Consider the following 16,577-nt stretch of genomic DNA (forward strand, 5'->3'; position numbering starts at 1 on the left):
ATTGGAGTCTTATGCCCGGTTCTGGTGTTCACAATTTTAAAAGGATATTGAAAAATTGGAGAAGGTGCAGAGAAAAACCACAAAAATAATTTGAGCGCTGTAGAAAATAAATGCTTTTACAGTGAGAGATTTAAAGAGTTCAGCCTCTCTTGCCTGTCAGAGAGAAGACTGAGAGATGATTTGATTATAGGGTCTAACTACCTTCACAGGGAGAAAATACCAGATACTAAATCTAGTGGAGAAAGGTATAACAAGACCCAATGGCTGGAAATTAAAGCCAAACAAACTCCAATGAGAAATAAGACACAATTTTTTAACAGTCAGGGTGATCGACCATTGAAATCTCACTATTAGAAGCTGGGACTGGACAACAGGGGATGGGTCACTTGATACATTGTCCTGTTTTGTTCATTCCTTCTGAAGCATCTGGCACTTTCAGAAGACAGGATACTGGACTAGATGGACCATTTGGTCTGCCCCCGTAGGGCCATTCTTAAGGAACATACACCCCAGGGAATTGATGGATTCTCTGTCTCTTGATGTCTTCAAATCAAACTGGGCTTTTCCAGAAGTTGTGCTTTAGCCAAACACAAGTCACTGGGCTCAAAGCAGCAATAACTAGCTGAAATTCGGTGTCCTGTATTACTGTACAATAGTAGTTCAGACTGGATGATCTAATGGTCCCTTCAGGTCTTGATATGAATGTCACAGAGATCCAGATGGATTTCTTGCTTCCGGGGCATCACTGAAAAAACTCACCTCTCGGGTCCTCCTGCAGAATTTTTCTGGCTGGTGTTCATGAGAGAGGCAGACGAGAGGCCAGCCTGGGTGTCAGGCTGAGTTTGCAGCCCGGGCAATTAGAAGAATCCCCTGTTTAGATTTGCGAATGGAGTCCATTTGATCTGGAAGCTGCTGCGAGAGAATAAAATATGCCACCCCTCTTTGACAATGTCCCTCGGCTGTGAGCAGCTGCTCTTGAACACAACGTCATCAATGTCTCGAAGCTTCATGGCTCTTTCTATTGGATCCTTTTTATTGGTGGCTATTTTTCAAGCAGCCAGGGCCATAAAAGTGAGCAGCTCCCAGCACGATGGGCTCGGCTAAGCCTCTGATATTCCAGCCGACCACTTCTGTGCTCCGTTTCCCTTCCCACCAGCGTGGGCCTCAGTTAAGAAGATTCTACTGCACAAGAAAACGGTGTGTGGCTGGGTCTCTCCCAGACTGTCTAGGGTGACCAGATGTCCCGATTTTATAGAGACAGTCCTGATTTTGGGGTCTTTTTCTTATATAGGCTCCTATTACCCCCCATCCCCATTTTTCACATTTGCTCTCTGGTCACCCTAAGACCAGCTAGACCAGCTCCTCTGCTGCAGCGCCACTGTGTTATTAGTCACAGCCTTCACCGGATCTGGAGATTATATATCTAACACGCTACAGAGTGGACTACTTATTCTCTGCTCCATCACACCGGTGTGACTCCACTGATGTCAAAGAGCAGACAGAGCTCCATGTGGTCTCAACCAGCCTCGCTCTATTGGCTTTAATGATATCACACTGGTGTAGCAGAGTAAAGAGAGGTGAAGGCTGGTTAGGGTGCTAGCTTGGGAACCCAGGTTCAATCACTGATCCTGCCACAGGCTTCCTGTACGCCCTGGGCAAGTCACTTAAGCTCTGATCCGCCCACTGGTTTCAGATACCTCAAGGCTCTGGGCCTTACTGTGTCTATGCTTTTCTTTTCCCAGCTGTACAATGTGGCTCGTTGCACTTCACAGGGGTGTTACAAAACAAACCCACTGAAGAGTGTGAGATGCTCCGTGCAGTGTGGGGATGGGGGCCATATAAATATCTCAGGCCCCCAGAATCCAATTCTCCCTTTAGTTACACCAGTATAAACCTGAAGTAACTAATGAAACCAGTGGAGTTCCTTCAAATACATTGGTGAAAGCAGCTGCTTCATTCTCTCCTTTTTCTTTATCTTGCGTTGTCATTCACACCTGGGAAATGGTCTTACCGACTCCATAGCTGGGCACGTGCAAATCTCCCTCTGTTGTAGGTTTTATGTGCGATATGCAGTAAAGAAACAGGTCTACACACTATCCTCAAGAAGGGCTCGGGCCAGTGGCTATTGAAGTCAACAGGACATTAGCTCAGTGGTTTGAGCATTGGCCTACTAAACCCAAGGTTGTGCATTCCAATCCTTGAGGGGGCCATTTGGGGATTGGTCCTGCTTTGAGCAGAGGGTTGGACTAGATGATCTCCTGAGGTCTCTAATGATCTATGAATCTTTTTGGGAACAGGATCGGGCCCTCAGTACAAGGGTTCTTCCCCCCCTCTCTCCCATGAGGAACACTCTCATTCTCTGTATTAAAACACCAGCCCCTAAGGACTCCCTGAATTTCTATGCAAGACTGAAGAATACAGTTACAAGGCTCAGCTACTTTCCTGTTTGCTCATGGTGGTGAAGTTTGGCAAAGCCAAGGCCCACCCTGTGTATGTTGGCCCTGGCTTTACACATAAAGCCACAACTATCAATAGCCAAGTGAAAACAAAGCAAAATAGTCCAACTCGCCCTCTTAGCTCATTGAGGTTTTGTTATTTGACTCTGTTTCTGGGAATAAGTCTTGCAACACTTCTGGTTTACAATGCAATTGACAAGCTTGTTTATGTCAGGCCAGTGGCTACCAGTGATTTCCCCAGCGGATCAGTAAAGCCTGGGGCTGCATTAAGCAGTGTGCCTGGGAGATGTGGGTACAATCCAAATGCCATCCCAGTGAAGCCGGGCAGAGGAACGGCAGAAGGAACTTTTTCTAAGATGGAGCCTTCACTTCGGTGAAAAAAGAAACCACCATCCAAGTGCGAGGAAGAAACTGGAGGACGAGAGATTGTTTTATTTTTCAAAGCTTCTGTGAATGTCGGCCCAAGAATAGGGAAGCGGGTCAGGAGGCCTATTGATGTGAGACATATTTGGGCCAGATCCTTAGCTGCTGTCAATTGGCATCACTCCATTGATGGCAGCAATTGACACCAGCTGGGGATCTGCCCCTTTATTCCGGTTGTTTGTTTGGGTGGGTTTTTTATGCTTAAATGCCAAAGAAATTCAGCACTTAGTCCAAGTCCCAGAGGTCTGTTCAGAAGAGTAATAGGGCAAGGATTGCTTTTCGTCTTGCAGGACCTTCCTTGGTGGGGCGCATAGATGTACAAACACACTCAGAGCCCGCTTGTTTCCCCATTTACACCAGCGGCGTAAATCCCCTCAGTGGAGCGAATCAGAAGTTCACACACTGACAGACCCAGTCACCCCAGCACATACGGTCGAGTTGGACCCACAAGTGCACAGGCACAGGATGGGAAGGTTGGTCCTGGAGTTAGGGTGTTAGCTGGAGACTACAGAGATCCAGGTTCAATTTGCTGAACTGCCTGCAGCTTCCTGTGTAACCTGGGGGAAATCACTTAGGCCCAGATCTTCAAAGGTACTTAGGCTCCCATGGATTTCAAAGGGATTTAGGAGCCTAAACACTTTTGTGGAACTGTTCCTCATCTGTAATAAGGGGCTAACAGGCCTGCAGTACCTCACAGCGGCATGGTGATGACACAGCAAAGACAGTGAGATGTTCAGACACTGCCCGGATGGGGGCCGTGTAAGCAGGTAAGACAGATAGTCCCATGTGCACACCAGGCATCTGATCCGGCAAATCCAATGGACCTACTTCCCTGTTGCCTTGGGCTCTTCTGAGCGCTCTGCCTTTCATATGCACTTTGCACGGGGGCAAATGACAGGGGGCAGGACAACCGTGACTCGAGGCCCTCCTGTGGCCCTGAGCCAAAGCCTCTCCCTGACTTGGGTAGGCTTTGTATAAGGCCCTGTGTATGGACTTATTATCTGTCTGGGGATCAGGGCTCCGCTGGGTTTGGGCCGCACACGCACACAGTGAAAACCTAGTCCTAGCCCCATAAGCATAGGCCAGATCCTCCCAGGGAGACAGGCACCTCGGGCCATTTGGAAGTTCAGCACCTTTGAGGATCCGTGCCTTCCAGACAGGGGCGGCTCTATGTATTTTGCCACCCCAAGCACTGCAGTCAGGCGGCTTTCGGCGGCATGCCTGCGGGAGGTCGGCTGGTAACGCAGATTCAGCGGCGTGCCTGCGGGAGGTCCACCGGTCCCGTGCCTTCGGTGTACCCGCCGCCGAATTGCTGCCGAAGCCGTGGGACCAGCGGACCTCCCGCAGGCGCTCCCAGGGCCGGTGCAACCCATTAGCTAGCATTTGGGGGGCGGCATTTCAGGTCCTTCGGTGGCGACCGCGGCGGCCAGATCTTTGGCCGCCCTGGTCGTCGTTGGCATTTAGGCGGAGGGACCTGGGGCAGGAGGGCATGGGGAGGGCCGCCTGCAGCAAGTGGGGGGGGGGGGCCGGCACGCAGGGGAACCGCTCCCCGTCCCAGCTCACCTCTGCTCCGCCTCCTCCCCTGAGCACACCGCCCCGCTCTGCTTCTCTCTCTCCCAGGCTTGCGGCGCCAAACAGCTGATTGGCGCCACAAGCCAGGGAGGTGGGAGAAGCGGAGCGGCGACGGCGTGCTCGGGGAGGAGGCGGAGCAGGGGTGAGCTGGGGCGGGGAGCTGTCGCACGGCTCCCCGGGCCGGGGGGAGCTGCAGTGGGGGGGGCGCCTCAGGGCGGAGGGGGGGAGCTGCTGCAGGGGGGCGCCTCAGGGCAGGGGGGTGGGGATCTGCCACAGGGCTCAGGGCAGGGGGGTGCAAGGTGGAAGTTTCGCCTAGGGCGCGAAACATCCTTGCACCCGCCCTGGGCGCACCGCCAAAGGCAGCCTGACTGCCGCCCTCACAGCGACGGGCAGGCCGCCCCCCGGGCTTGCCGCCCCAGGCACGCGCTTGCTGCGCCGGTGCCCGGAGCCGCCCCTGCTTCCAGACCCATGGCCCCTTCCTGCCAGTGTCTGAGCGGGAGGGTCTTTACTTGTTTTGTCTCCTAAGAGCCCACCCGCCTCACCAGGGGCCCTTAACAAATGATCCGCAGCAACCACCACGGAGAATCCCCGGCGAGGGACGTGTTCTGGCCGGACATCCACCCCCGAGCCAGGCTGCACGCAGCAGCAGCCAAGCAGACCCGGGGGATGCAATGCTGCGGGAGGCAAATGACCCAGCAGCAGCAGCAGCAGCAGCAGGACTTTTGCAAATGTACAGAGCCTGGAGGAAAGTGCGAGCCATCCGGTAGCCTGGAGCGGCCCTGCGGAGATCCCTCCCTTCACAGCCCTGAAGCGCTTCCTAGCGGGCCCAAGGGGTATGGGCAGCTCCGGCCAGGCAGGGGTCTCTCTCTTCCACGGTTCAATCCCCCACCCCCGGGGGAAGTACTGACCTAGCACAGAGAGGCCCCAGGTAAACAAGCCACTGGCTGATGGCCTGGGTTTGTTGTTTCCCTGCATAGCTTCAGCCAGTAAAAAGACCCAGGCTGGGAGCTGCTGGAAAGCGCTGGGCAAGGAGCCGCCGCTTCCTTCCTTCCAGGGGGGAACAGCAAGTGGGAGGGGCAGGTGGGTCCCTCTCTTCCTCAGCCCCCTCGCTTCAATATACCGATTCTCGGCCAGGTCACTATCCCCCCCCCCAGGCACGAAGTTCAGAACTGGAATAATACTACTAAGAATTAAGAATCAAAAGCAGCCCACTTAAAAAATCGCCTGCTCCCCCTTTCAAAGGAGCCGCATTTCAAAGCCAGCCCCCCCCCTTTGCTCGCCTCCAAATTCTGCAAACTCTCACTAAGCTCCCCCGGGCGGCAGGGCAGGGCAGGGGGACGTTCCCCTAGATCTGTGTCTGCTCTGAGGGGGCCTCCAGCCACGCCAAGCCCCCACTGGGATTTAAATCCTCTGCATTTTATCCGCGGGGCCACGGGGTCCCGCTGCAGCGCCTCGGGCAGCGGCGAACCCCCGGCCGGGCGGGAGCGGCGGCTGGCGGGGCGGCGGAGGGGGGTGTGGACAGCGAGCCCTGTGGTTCCCTGCCTGGTGGTCACATGGCGACTACCAGCAGCCAATGGGCTCCTGCCCATGCTGCCTCGTATACCTGCCTCCTTGCTCCCAAGCCACACGCCTTCCCCCGGGCTCGGCTCAGGCTGGCTAGCGGGGGAGTCGAGTTTGCATCAAGAGCAGGATTATGTCTCTTCTCTCGCACACGCTCTCCCTTTGCAGGGAAAGAGACCCCTTTTCATAAAGCGAGCTGAAGGCACCCATTCACAGCCGAGGGGAGCTCGCCCGCCCGCCCCATACAGGGAGACTTTTTTTTTTTCTCTCCCAAAAATAAAAGAGAAACGCACACAGCTCCGCTCTGTGAAAATCTGATGCTTTTACCGCCTGCCTTCCAAAGAGCTAGAGCGATATTTTCTCGCACCGATTCGCACCTTTAAAAATAATCACAACCCCTGGCAGAAACCTGCTGCTTCTGCAAAAAGCAAATAAAATCCATCAAACGATTTGATTCTCCAAGTTACAAAAAATAAATCAGTCGCCAGCAACAAAATTAAATTGGGGGGGGGCATTATTTCATATTTAACTCACCCCCCAAAAAATCCAGTATAAAAGAAGGGCTGCTGCTCCGCCCTAAATATAACTAAAGCCTTTGCTCGGGGAGAGACGGTGCCTTTTCTTGCAGCTTTATGAATGAAACTGACAGAGAGCTCGGAGTAACGTTCCTGCCGTGAAACTAACAAACTGGTAAATTTCATCGGTGGGTGTTGGTGGGGGGTGGGATTTTAGTACAGAAAAAAAGGACGTTCTAGTCTCCAGATTGTCTTGTCTTTTGTGTGAGTGCGTGTTGGTTGAAGCGGCAGGGTCGCTGTGTTTGGAAGGCAACAATACAAACTGAGTATATCCTGGGAAGCTGGTGGATTTTCCCAAATGAAAAGTGTATTGTCTTCTCTCTCTCTCTTCTTTTGTAATCCCCTCTTGTCTATGTGGAAGTAAACGGACTGTCCTCAGGTTCATTTCGTAAGTGAGTCTAAAGCAACAGCAGCAGCAAGAGGGAGAGAGAAAAGCAGCAACTTTTCCTTTACTGGGCTGTGGTGATTTGATTCTTGGTTGAGGACAGGACAAGAAGCTTGTGTGTGCGTTGGTGCAAATGGAAAAGCGTAGATTTTGGAAAATGTCATGGAGTAAGTGAAAAGAGTTTTTACGGCCACATCTAAAATAAACTACTAAAAAAAAAAAAGAGCAGCTCTTCAGCCCCACGCTTTCACCCCATACTCAATTGGCTTTTTGAAACTGCAGATCCTTTGAGACAGACAGCGAGGGAGAGAGAGAGAGAGAGAAGAAAAAAAATCCGTATTTGTAACTAAAACACATTGCATCCAGGGAAGGTTGACAGAATAAACCTCTTGTGGAGCTGAGCTGTACTGAAATATACAAGCAAAAATACCCAGCAGCACTCCTGTTTGCATAAACGTAATTGCTAAGTGAAAATATTTCCAACTTTTTTTTTAATTTGTAACTTTCTGATTTGTTTGCTTGCTTAAAAAAAGCTTTTTTTTTTCTCCAAACTCCCCCCCACCCCCGCCTAAAAGATAAAATTACTAGATCTAAAAATAAAGCAGTGGTTAAAAACTCCCCCCACCCCTTCCCACTTCTCTCTCTCTTACTGTGTGTTTGCGTTTGACAAAGAAATGATTTGAACTTCCCTCTGCCTCATAAAAAGGAAGCAGAATAGCAGTTTTGACATATGGATGTGATTTTTCTGCTCTGAGACAGATGCACACACAAAACAAACAGCACCAGGAACTGCTGCTCTGACTGAACTGGGTGTTGGTGCTCCCTTCACATGGACTCTTTCTCTACATTTCTGAAACTGCATAGATTTCCAGCCATGAGAAAGCGAAGCAAAGGACTGGGCTTTCTTGTCATGTGCCTCTCTGGCTAAAACTGTGGAAACAAACAAGCAAATAAAAAAAAAAAAGCTGGGAAGGAAGAAAAATAAAAGAAAAAAAATCATCTGCAGCTGGATCCCTGGAAGATCCTTCGTCCTTCTACTTCCCTTAGAGATCGTGGATGCTGCAATAAGTCTCTTGGATATGGGATCATATTTGGTTTATCACAGCCTGGGTTTGATCCTCTGCTGCTCGGTGTTGAGTTCTGTCTATGCTCTGGTAAGTTACTAAATCTTTCTCCTGCACATTCTGGAGCAATTGTTTCCTTTAGCTGAGGCTGTTTCCTTGATGAGTAATTTACTGTACCAGGATTTAGAAACAGCAAAGCGCTGGCTTTTTAGACGAATGTTTGATTTTGCTGGCAGATCTTTGCGCTGAGTCCTTGCTGCTGTTAGTCTGAAAGCAGCTACGCCAGATGAAATTAAAATGACTGTACTTTCGGAAGAATTTTCATTACCCATTTCCAAATTACTTTTACACTGATTTGAGCCAGCTACTAGACATAATCCTAGGATCAGCCCCACTCCACCCCCTACTGAAAGGCATCCTATTAATCGGGACAAAATGTTTGTCCGCTGTTCTGGATGACAATGTTAGTCTTAATTTAATCATGGTAAAGCTTAATTTCAGCAAACAATTGCTTTCAGCTCTGCGAGTGACTCTGTACAGTAGCATACTGGATCTGCTTTGCAGTCCAAAACGTCAGCGCATGGATGGCATATGGTTTATACTCAGGGGAATGAAAGTAGTATTAACCCTATATCATCTAAGAGTGTTTTCCATCTGTGTGTGTGTACACATATCATATAGAGTGATTTTATATGGTGAGATTGCTATTATATGAGGAGCTAATCTCTATTAAGACAACTATCTTCCTGAGTGGAACAAAAAGAGGTTTACATCGCAGGGTGGTACGGCCAAAGGCGACTTGCTCTGCTCATCTCTATGGATGAAGCGAAATGTCAGAAGGCATCAGCATTTGTACATCAAAAAACACACTGTGTGCTCCGTCGGCCCTTAAGTTACAAGACTATTGTATATGTCTTCCTCGCTCTGGCGTTGTTATTACTGAGCATGTTTGATGCTAGGCAAATGGGTAAGGAGGTCTGGGGTGATCACTGCCTGTGATCCTGTCCGCTTTTAGATGTAGAAAATGAAAAGTCCTTAGAACGGGATTCGGTCCCCCGGCCCTCACTCAAAGAAAGTTCCCATTGAAATTCATTTGGGAGTTTTGCCTGGGTTAAGGACTCGGGCCCATTGCTCGGGGATGTGGCAGAAGGTTCTAGCGTTATATTTCGTTGTTGTGTTGTGTTGTTGTTTTGTTGTTGTGTTGCCCGTGCAGTGGCTCTTAGTGAAACAAGAAAAAACAACTAGCATCACATACGTTCAGATTATCTCTAGACTCACCCCTCTCTGTCTCTGGGGGGAATAGGAACTTAGTCGCACTTGGAAGAAAATCAGTGGACACTGCAGAGATGTGCCGTTCAGGGGCCGGTGGCTATAGACTGCGTGAGGCTGAAACAGTTGGTGTCTGATCATGTTTCTTCTCCCCGGGTCCATAGGTGCTGGAACGAGGGGTGCTATTGCACCCCCTGACTCGAAGTGGCTTTCATTATATACAGGCTTTACAGTGGCACCCCCACTATAAAAATTGTTCCAGCACCCCTGCCTGGGTCTGATGTTGAACAGACCAAAAGCCAACATCGTCCGTGACTTCCAGCCCACTTGGGGTTATGCTACTATAGTAAAGTATGTGCCACCTGCTAACAACACATTTCTCAGACCTGCTGCAATTGAAGTCAACAGCAAAACTCCCATTGACTTCGATCGGGGCCCCCGGCTGGTGCTGATGGAGTACGGTCACTTGAATCTGCTAAATCTGTGTTGCCACAAACGCTAAGAGCGAGCATGGGCAGGAGGATGTGCTGTGCCGTCCATCTAAAGCCTTCCCTGCTCCCCACCACATAGACACATACTGATTCTGCTACCCAAAAGCCTTGTGATCACTGGCTTAACGAGCAAATAGACTGTCTCAGGTCTTGTGGATTTTTAATGCCTATTTTACCAGTGAATTATTCATTGACAGAGACCAGACGTAGAGAGAAATCCCAGCAAACAGACAACTTCAGATCAGAAACTCTGGGATTAACTCTGCAGCATTGACCGGAGACTGAGATTCTGGCATAAGACTGTTGTTGATTGTGCTGGTACTCAAAGCTTGATTCTGCTCGCGTGCTGGTGTGAATCAAGAGTAAGTCCACTGAAGTGAACGGAGACACTTGCGTAAGTGCAAGAGACATCAGATCCGCTGTCCTTTCAGGGGGAGCTGCACTCTCTCTGCTCTTAGCATTGTCACCGTTCACTCTAGTTGCATGCAGAGGGCCAGATTCATTGCTGTGTTACTCCAGTGTCACTCCGGTGTAATTCCATTCATTTCAATCAGGCGCCCACGGAGCTGCAGGTCCAAAACACCTCGGTCGCTCTTAAAACACTTCAGCAAAGACAGCTAAGAAAGTTGTCTGAGGGACTGCAAAACCGCCCTTATGATCCATGGACTGGGAAGAAATTCTTTACTGTATTCCTCTCACCTCCTACTTCGGAGGAACACAGGGCTTATGATCCCGATTGTTAAAAGCACGTCATGTTGCTGACCTGCATCCTGTAACACAGAGCAGAACTTTATCTGTGTCGGGGGCCTGATTTTTAACCTACTCTGAAAATGAACGTGAACAATGCTGTGCGGTATTAACAGCTTGCACTGATAGAGCGTCTTTCATTGCTCCAACGCTACAGTGACACGGGCCATATATGTAGCTAGATAGAAGCTAAAGGATCCCAATGTGTTTAATAGACTATTCTCAGATGGCAATCACTGAAACGCAATCACCGCTGGGGTGTCTGGCAGTGAACACACAGCATAACAGCAACGGATTTGGGGTAGGAGATATTTTGGCCACCGACCCTGGGGCAGATCTCTGTTAAAAGTGGCATGTGACCTTTAATGTCCATGCCCAGCAGACAGGACCTTGGTTAACAGACTCCCAGCCAGCGAACTCGGTTTATCAATTTCCAAAGGACAAGGGGCCACATGGGATTTGAAGCCGTGGATCTGGGGAAGCCAGGGACTAGGTTCTGATCACTTTGACTTCACCGGGCTTTATCCCACCGAAGCTGAGATCGGTGCGTGGCCCCAGGTATTTTAAACCAGATGCTTAGATCGCTAACCTATCCCTTGCACCTTTGAGTTAGACCAGCGCCTCTCAAACTGTGGGCCGGGACCCCAAAGGGGACTGTGATCCCATTTGAATGGTGTCATCAGGGCTGGTGTTAGACTTCCCGGGTCTTAGGGCCGAAGCCAGAGCCCCACTGAAGCTCTTGGGCTTTGGCTTTGGTGTCTCCCCCACCCGGGGTGATGGGGCTCGGGTGGGATCAGGCTTCAGTCCCCACTCCTGGGGTCGTGGAGTCAGTTTTGTTACCAGAAAGGGGTCACAGTGGCATGACGTTTGGGAGCCCCTGAGTTAGACCATTAAAGAGTGAATGCAGGGGAGATCGAAATTAGGGGTGTAAAGTGCTATGCAGTGTGTTCTTCAGCAGCTACACATGACAGGCAACGTCTTGGCTGCCTGAACCACTTTTCAATTAGCTTGAACGTTTCATACCGATAGGATCTTTCAGCCTCAATTGCAAGGCAATGGCATGAAATCTAGAGTGCAGTGTAAGGTAAGAGACAGGGCTCTCAGGGTTAAATACTCCTCTCTCGTTATATTGCTGCAACTCCACTGAGCCTGATTCTCCCTTTATTGACATCGGTGTCTACCAGGAGTAACCCCGCAATGGAGTTGCAGCAGTGTAAAACTGATGCAGGTGATATCAGACTCAGGCCTGTTGACTTCAGTGAGATTGGTGGGACCGTAGGAGGTGTGGATTCTAATCTTTTGCTGTCTGTGCAAAATAAGGTTTTTAGAATGGAATTCTGCTCTCAGCATAAACCCGGAGAAATTGCACTGATTTCAGTGGAGCTATTCCTGATTTACGCCAGTGTAAATAAGAACAGGAGTTGGCCTGGGTTCATACAGGCTGGTGTTTGTGCCTGCAGTCTGTGTGGTGGAGACAAAGAGTTTATGAACTTTGCGGGGCAGTCACATGGAGGGAGACGGTTTGGTGTGAGCTGCAGAGCCCTGAAAATAAGGGGTTTGTAATAGAAATGTGGCATGCATCAGAAACTCTGTGTGAGGGGTGTCACTGGAGCATAGGACAGGGGGAGACCGCAGGCACGACGTCTTAATCCTAAAAGCGAGTTTTAAACATCCCAGCAAAAAGACTTCCCCAAAAAACCACCACAATAAAAAAAGCCTAGGGATTTTTTCCAACTGTTTCCCCTTCTCTCTCTTTTAACCTGGGTGCTGCCTTTAAGTGCATTTATCATCAGAACAGATGCTCTGTCAACAAGCCACTGTGCTGCATTCCACATGTATAATCTCCTGCCTGGCTTCATGGCAGAGCAGCTCAGTTTCACATCCAAAGAGACCGGGCCACATCCTCAGCTGGCGTAAAGCAGCATCGCTCCAGTTGAAGTCGAGGCCGATATCTGTCAGCTGAGGAGCCAGGCCAGTCGTGTTTGTAACTGTCAGCACCAGGGTCCCTGAGATCTGAAAAACTCGTCATGCTCTTTGTGTGCCGCTCATGTTGTCAGCATTGCTAAGAAATCAGAAGTAAAAGCTGCCAATTTAGCTGATGTGCCAGGTAGGACAGACTCTTGCCTTGCCATAGTTTTTTTTTTTTTTTTAGGGTGCTTCATGATGTGCAGGGGTTTCTGGACCAGATTCTCAGGCGATAGACACCAGCGGGGAATCTGGACGTTTGTGCACAAATCAGCTAGGACTCAGGGTATCTAGGGAAGACGGATTTACGGTGGTGCTGTTTTTACCTCTTTGCTTTTCTGATTAGAGCCACGTCTTCATGGAATTTGGCAACGGGAAGTGTTACATTACTTAAATTACAAGCTCTCTGGGCAAGGACTGTCACTTTGTTCTGAGTTTGTACAGGGCCTAGCGTAATAGATTCCTAGTCTACGACTATGGAGCCCAGGTCCTATGGTAATACAAATAATAATCATAGAGTTGACTGATTGCCTTCTTCCTTAAATAATTTACAGCTAGAAGGAACGGATCATCACACTCTGTCCCGATACACTATCAAAAAAATCACATCTAGAGAAGCTGTAATTCTCAGCTGTCCAACTGCCTTTAAAAGCCTGCTCTGAAGTGCGTAAAACAATGGCTGAAATGTTCTTCTTTTTTTTTTTTCACACTTGGGAGGCTGCTGATCCAACCACAATATATTTATGAAAGATAAAAATTTTGTTATTGTACTTTGGGATTAACAGATCTCCCTGAACTATAAATATTAAACCACAAAATACAAAGCAAACAAGCCTCGGCACTAGAATGTTGCACAGGGCGTGACTTACAAGCCAAGAAGTTCCGAGTTCCCATGGCAGATCTGACCTGAACGAGTTACATTTGGCCTAGGTGTTGCTGCCCTTAAAGGGAGAAGAGCGCGAGGGGTAAATGACTGTGTGAGGAGGATGTCAAGCTGCAAACGAGCGCTGGGAGTGAGCTGTGACACAGAGATCCGCTTGAGCTGCACATTTCGCATCTACGCCTCCCCAGCTGACAGATCGGGGCTTTGTTGTTGGTTTTTGACTCCGTACAGCAATAGCATCCGGTGGCAATGTGCTTTGAGGGATCAACATTGTTAGTTATGCTGTGGGTGTTTCAAGAGGCCCTGATCAAAGCTTAGGACCTCCAGTGTGCTAAGCGGTGCACACACAGCCAAAACAAAGCCAGCCGCTGCCCAGAGATGCCAGTTCTCCCAACTTTGTCGCCAGCCTTGTGATATTTGATGTTTTTCTTAAATGCCCGGCTCCTGGAGTCCTGACTTTCCGCTTTCATTTACAAAAAAAAAAAAAGTTTCTGACCCTGGTGGTTGAGGAGAAAAGCTGGAATTCCCAACCCCAAAGGCATAAACCCAAGAAGGAAAATAAAAGAACCCCAGATGTATTATCCTTCAAAATCTCATGATTTTTAAGCTGCTCTCCCGTGGTGAGGGGCCTGACTTGTGAGTTTTGGACCCTCCGAGTTGGCAACGCTGGATAAAAGTACTATACTAATGCACTGCACTGTGGCCTGGGTTATGCAGAGGTCAGAAGATGATCATAATGGTACTTTCTGGCTTCCAAATCTATGCACAAAATCCTAGTCCCTTTGAAGTCAGTGGCAAAGCAACTTCTGACTTCAATGGAATCAGGATTTGACCCTGTGAATTAACACAGGAGCTTGGGAGTGTTAGTAATGAATTGTACAGTCTGGTTTTAGATAATACTTAGTCCTGCCTTGAGTGCAGGGGACTGAACTAGAGACCTCTCGAGGTTTCTTCCAGTCCTACGAGTCTCCGATTTTATGTCTCTAACAGAGGCAAATTTAAAGCTGCCCCTTGTAATCATGTGTCCTTATTAAGAAGCCACATCTGCATTACAGAGACAGTAGCAGCGTAGTTACGTCCACACTGGGGGGTTTACTGGCTTAGCTCTGTCACTAACGGGTGGGATTTTTTTCACACTCCTGACCCATTTAGCTATGTCAGTATAAAATTTAAGTGTAGACCAGGCCTGATTCTCCTCTCACATAGGGCTGGTCTACATTAGATTGACCCAGCTACATCGCTTGGGGTGGGGGTGAAAAATCCCCCCCCCCCGAGCTACGTAGTTAAGCCGCCCTAAATCCTTGTGTAGACAGTGGTAGCTGGAGGGAAGAATTCTTCTGTCACCTCTCGGGGAGGTGGATTAACTACAGTGATGGGCGAACCCCTCCCGCAGAGTATTTATCTACTCCCTAGACGATGTCGTTTCTTCATCCCCACTAGTACTGGGAAGCCTTTTGAACACTGATCCCTCTGCCTGGCACTCACCCTCTGAAACGGACGGCATCAAAAAGAGAAAAACCCAGAGATCTTTATTTTGGGTAGGCGGCTTCTCTGCATAGGCGGAAAGGTTTTTGTATCCACTCAAATCGTGACAGAGGCGAGGCTGGGTCCCTTTGTGCGACTGCGATGCAAATAATAAATAGGAGGAATAATAATCAAAAAACCCAAACAGGTTCATTAGGGCAAGTGAAGTATTATGGAAACAATTCACCAGGATCTATCAAAACCTTATTAAAAAATGTTCGGAGCAGGGAAGAAGGAATTCCCTCCTGAAATGCTTAATACCATCTTGTTTACTGGAACACAACTCATACTCAGCAATTTGGATGCTTCAGGCTACAATATTCAAGACCCTGAGCCGGCTCTCGAGAGCTATTATAATAAATACTTTCTTTTATGTAGCAACTTCCATCAAAGACACCAAGCAGCCAATGAATGAATCCTCTGCTGAAGTGCAGCCGCCTCTGGGGCGGAATGTGGCAGTTCTTGAGCAATGCACAGTAACAACTACTAAAAGTCAGCAAGCGAAGATGAATCTTGTATCCAGCTGAGACTGCAAGAAGTGTTTAGATAGCAGAATGGAATTAACGGAATACAATTTGGGCAGAATAGTATGTGGGGCCGGCAATGGATGACAGCAATGCCCCACATTCTGCTCTCAGACCCACTTGGTCGTCACCATTGCTATCCTTGAGGACACATGGGTGTAACTAAAGGCAGAATTTAACTCAGCCTCTAAATTGCTCTTCTAGGGAATAAGAATTCATATTTATCCTGCATACGCTTAATCCGAGCCCTTTCTTTTCAAGCCATTGGAAAGACTCCACTTAACTTCAATAGACTTCGCATCAGGCCCTGTATTTACTAAAGGGATAGGCCTTAGCATATTTTGGTTTTGGGGTGCTTTGATTTCCGGGTACCCCCTCGAGATCTCTTAAAGGGCCTGATTTCCAGGAGTTGAGTTTTCTGAAGATCGGGATCCTCTCCAAGTTTCTCCGATGGGGCACCCAAAACCACTAGCCCCTTTTGAAAGTTCAGGCCTTAAACATTGCTAAAGAACTTCAGAATCAGTGGGCTATTGGTAAGAGAATAAATGAAGCTAAACTCCTCAGGGCAGAGGCTGTCTTTGTTCTGTATTTACACAATAGTCAGCACAATGGGACCCTGGTTAGTGATTGGTGCAGCCACAATACAAATAATAAATTCTAACTACATCTAGCTTAAGGCTGAAGCATGTTGTTTTACAGCTAACATACATTCCAAGCAGAGTCCCTCTGCGCCCCTGGGACAGCCAGGTGGTAGGGCAGAGATTCAACCCTATGTTTCTTGCGCAGCAGGGGGTAGAGCGTGCTAGTAATGGTCCTGGAGCCAGCCCACCTTTATTCCTCTATCAGAAAATATAAGGAGAAAGCCCTTGTGAGATTTCCCTATTGGAAACCTACATCGGTTCATTCCTTTTTTAGATTGCCTGACCGCAGCATCGCCGAGTTTATTTCTCTACAGATTTCTTTGTATTGATGCCTCCCATAATGCATCTGGGTTGCTCCTCCTTCGAACACTTTGCTTCCCTCTCGTCCACCCTCAGCACATGTAAATCAGCAAAGCTCTGTTGGAGTTTGATAGCGCTCTGCTGAGGATCTGGCCCAACATACACACACACTCATTGGCCTTCACACTTCTACCCTCT

At 48.8% G+C, this 16,577-nt stretch overlaps 1 protein-coding gene across 2 annotated transcripts in view; it reads left to right on the plus strand.

The window, feature by feature from the left end:
- The first annotated feature begins 7,628 nt into the window (after positions 1–7,628).
- Positions 7,629–16,577, plus strand: part of PTH1R (parathyroid hormone 1 receptor) — a 171,894-nt gene continuing 162,945 nt past the window's right edge. For both annotated transcript variants that reach the window (XM_045005775.1, XM_045005776.1), the window contains exon 1: positions 7,629–8,125. In XM_045005775.1, coding sequence (XP_044861710.1) covers positions 8,051–8,125 — 75 coding nt within the window. In that variant the 5' untranslated portion in view covers positions 7,629–8,050. The remainder of the gene's footprint in view (positions 8,126–16,577) is intronic.

The sequence above is a fragment of the Mauremys mutica genome, chromosome 2 (genome assembly GCF_020497125.1).
Source record: "Mauremys mutica isolate MM-2020 ecotype Southern chromosome 2, ASM2049712v1, whole genome shotgun sequence".
NCBI classification, from domain to species: domain Eukaryota; kingdom Metazoa; phylum Chordata; order Testudines; family Geoemydidae; genus Mauremys; species Mauremys mutica.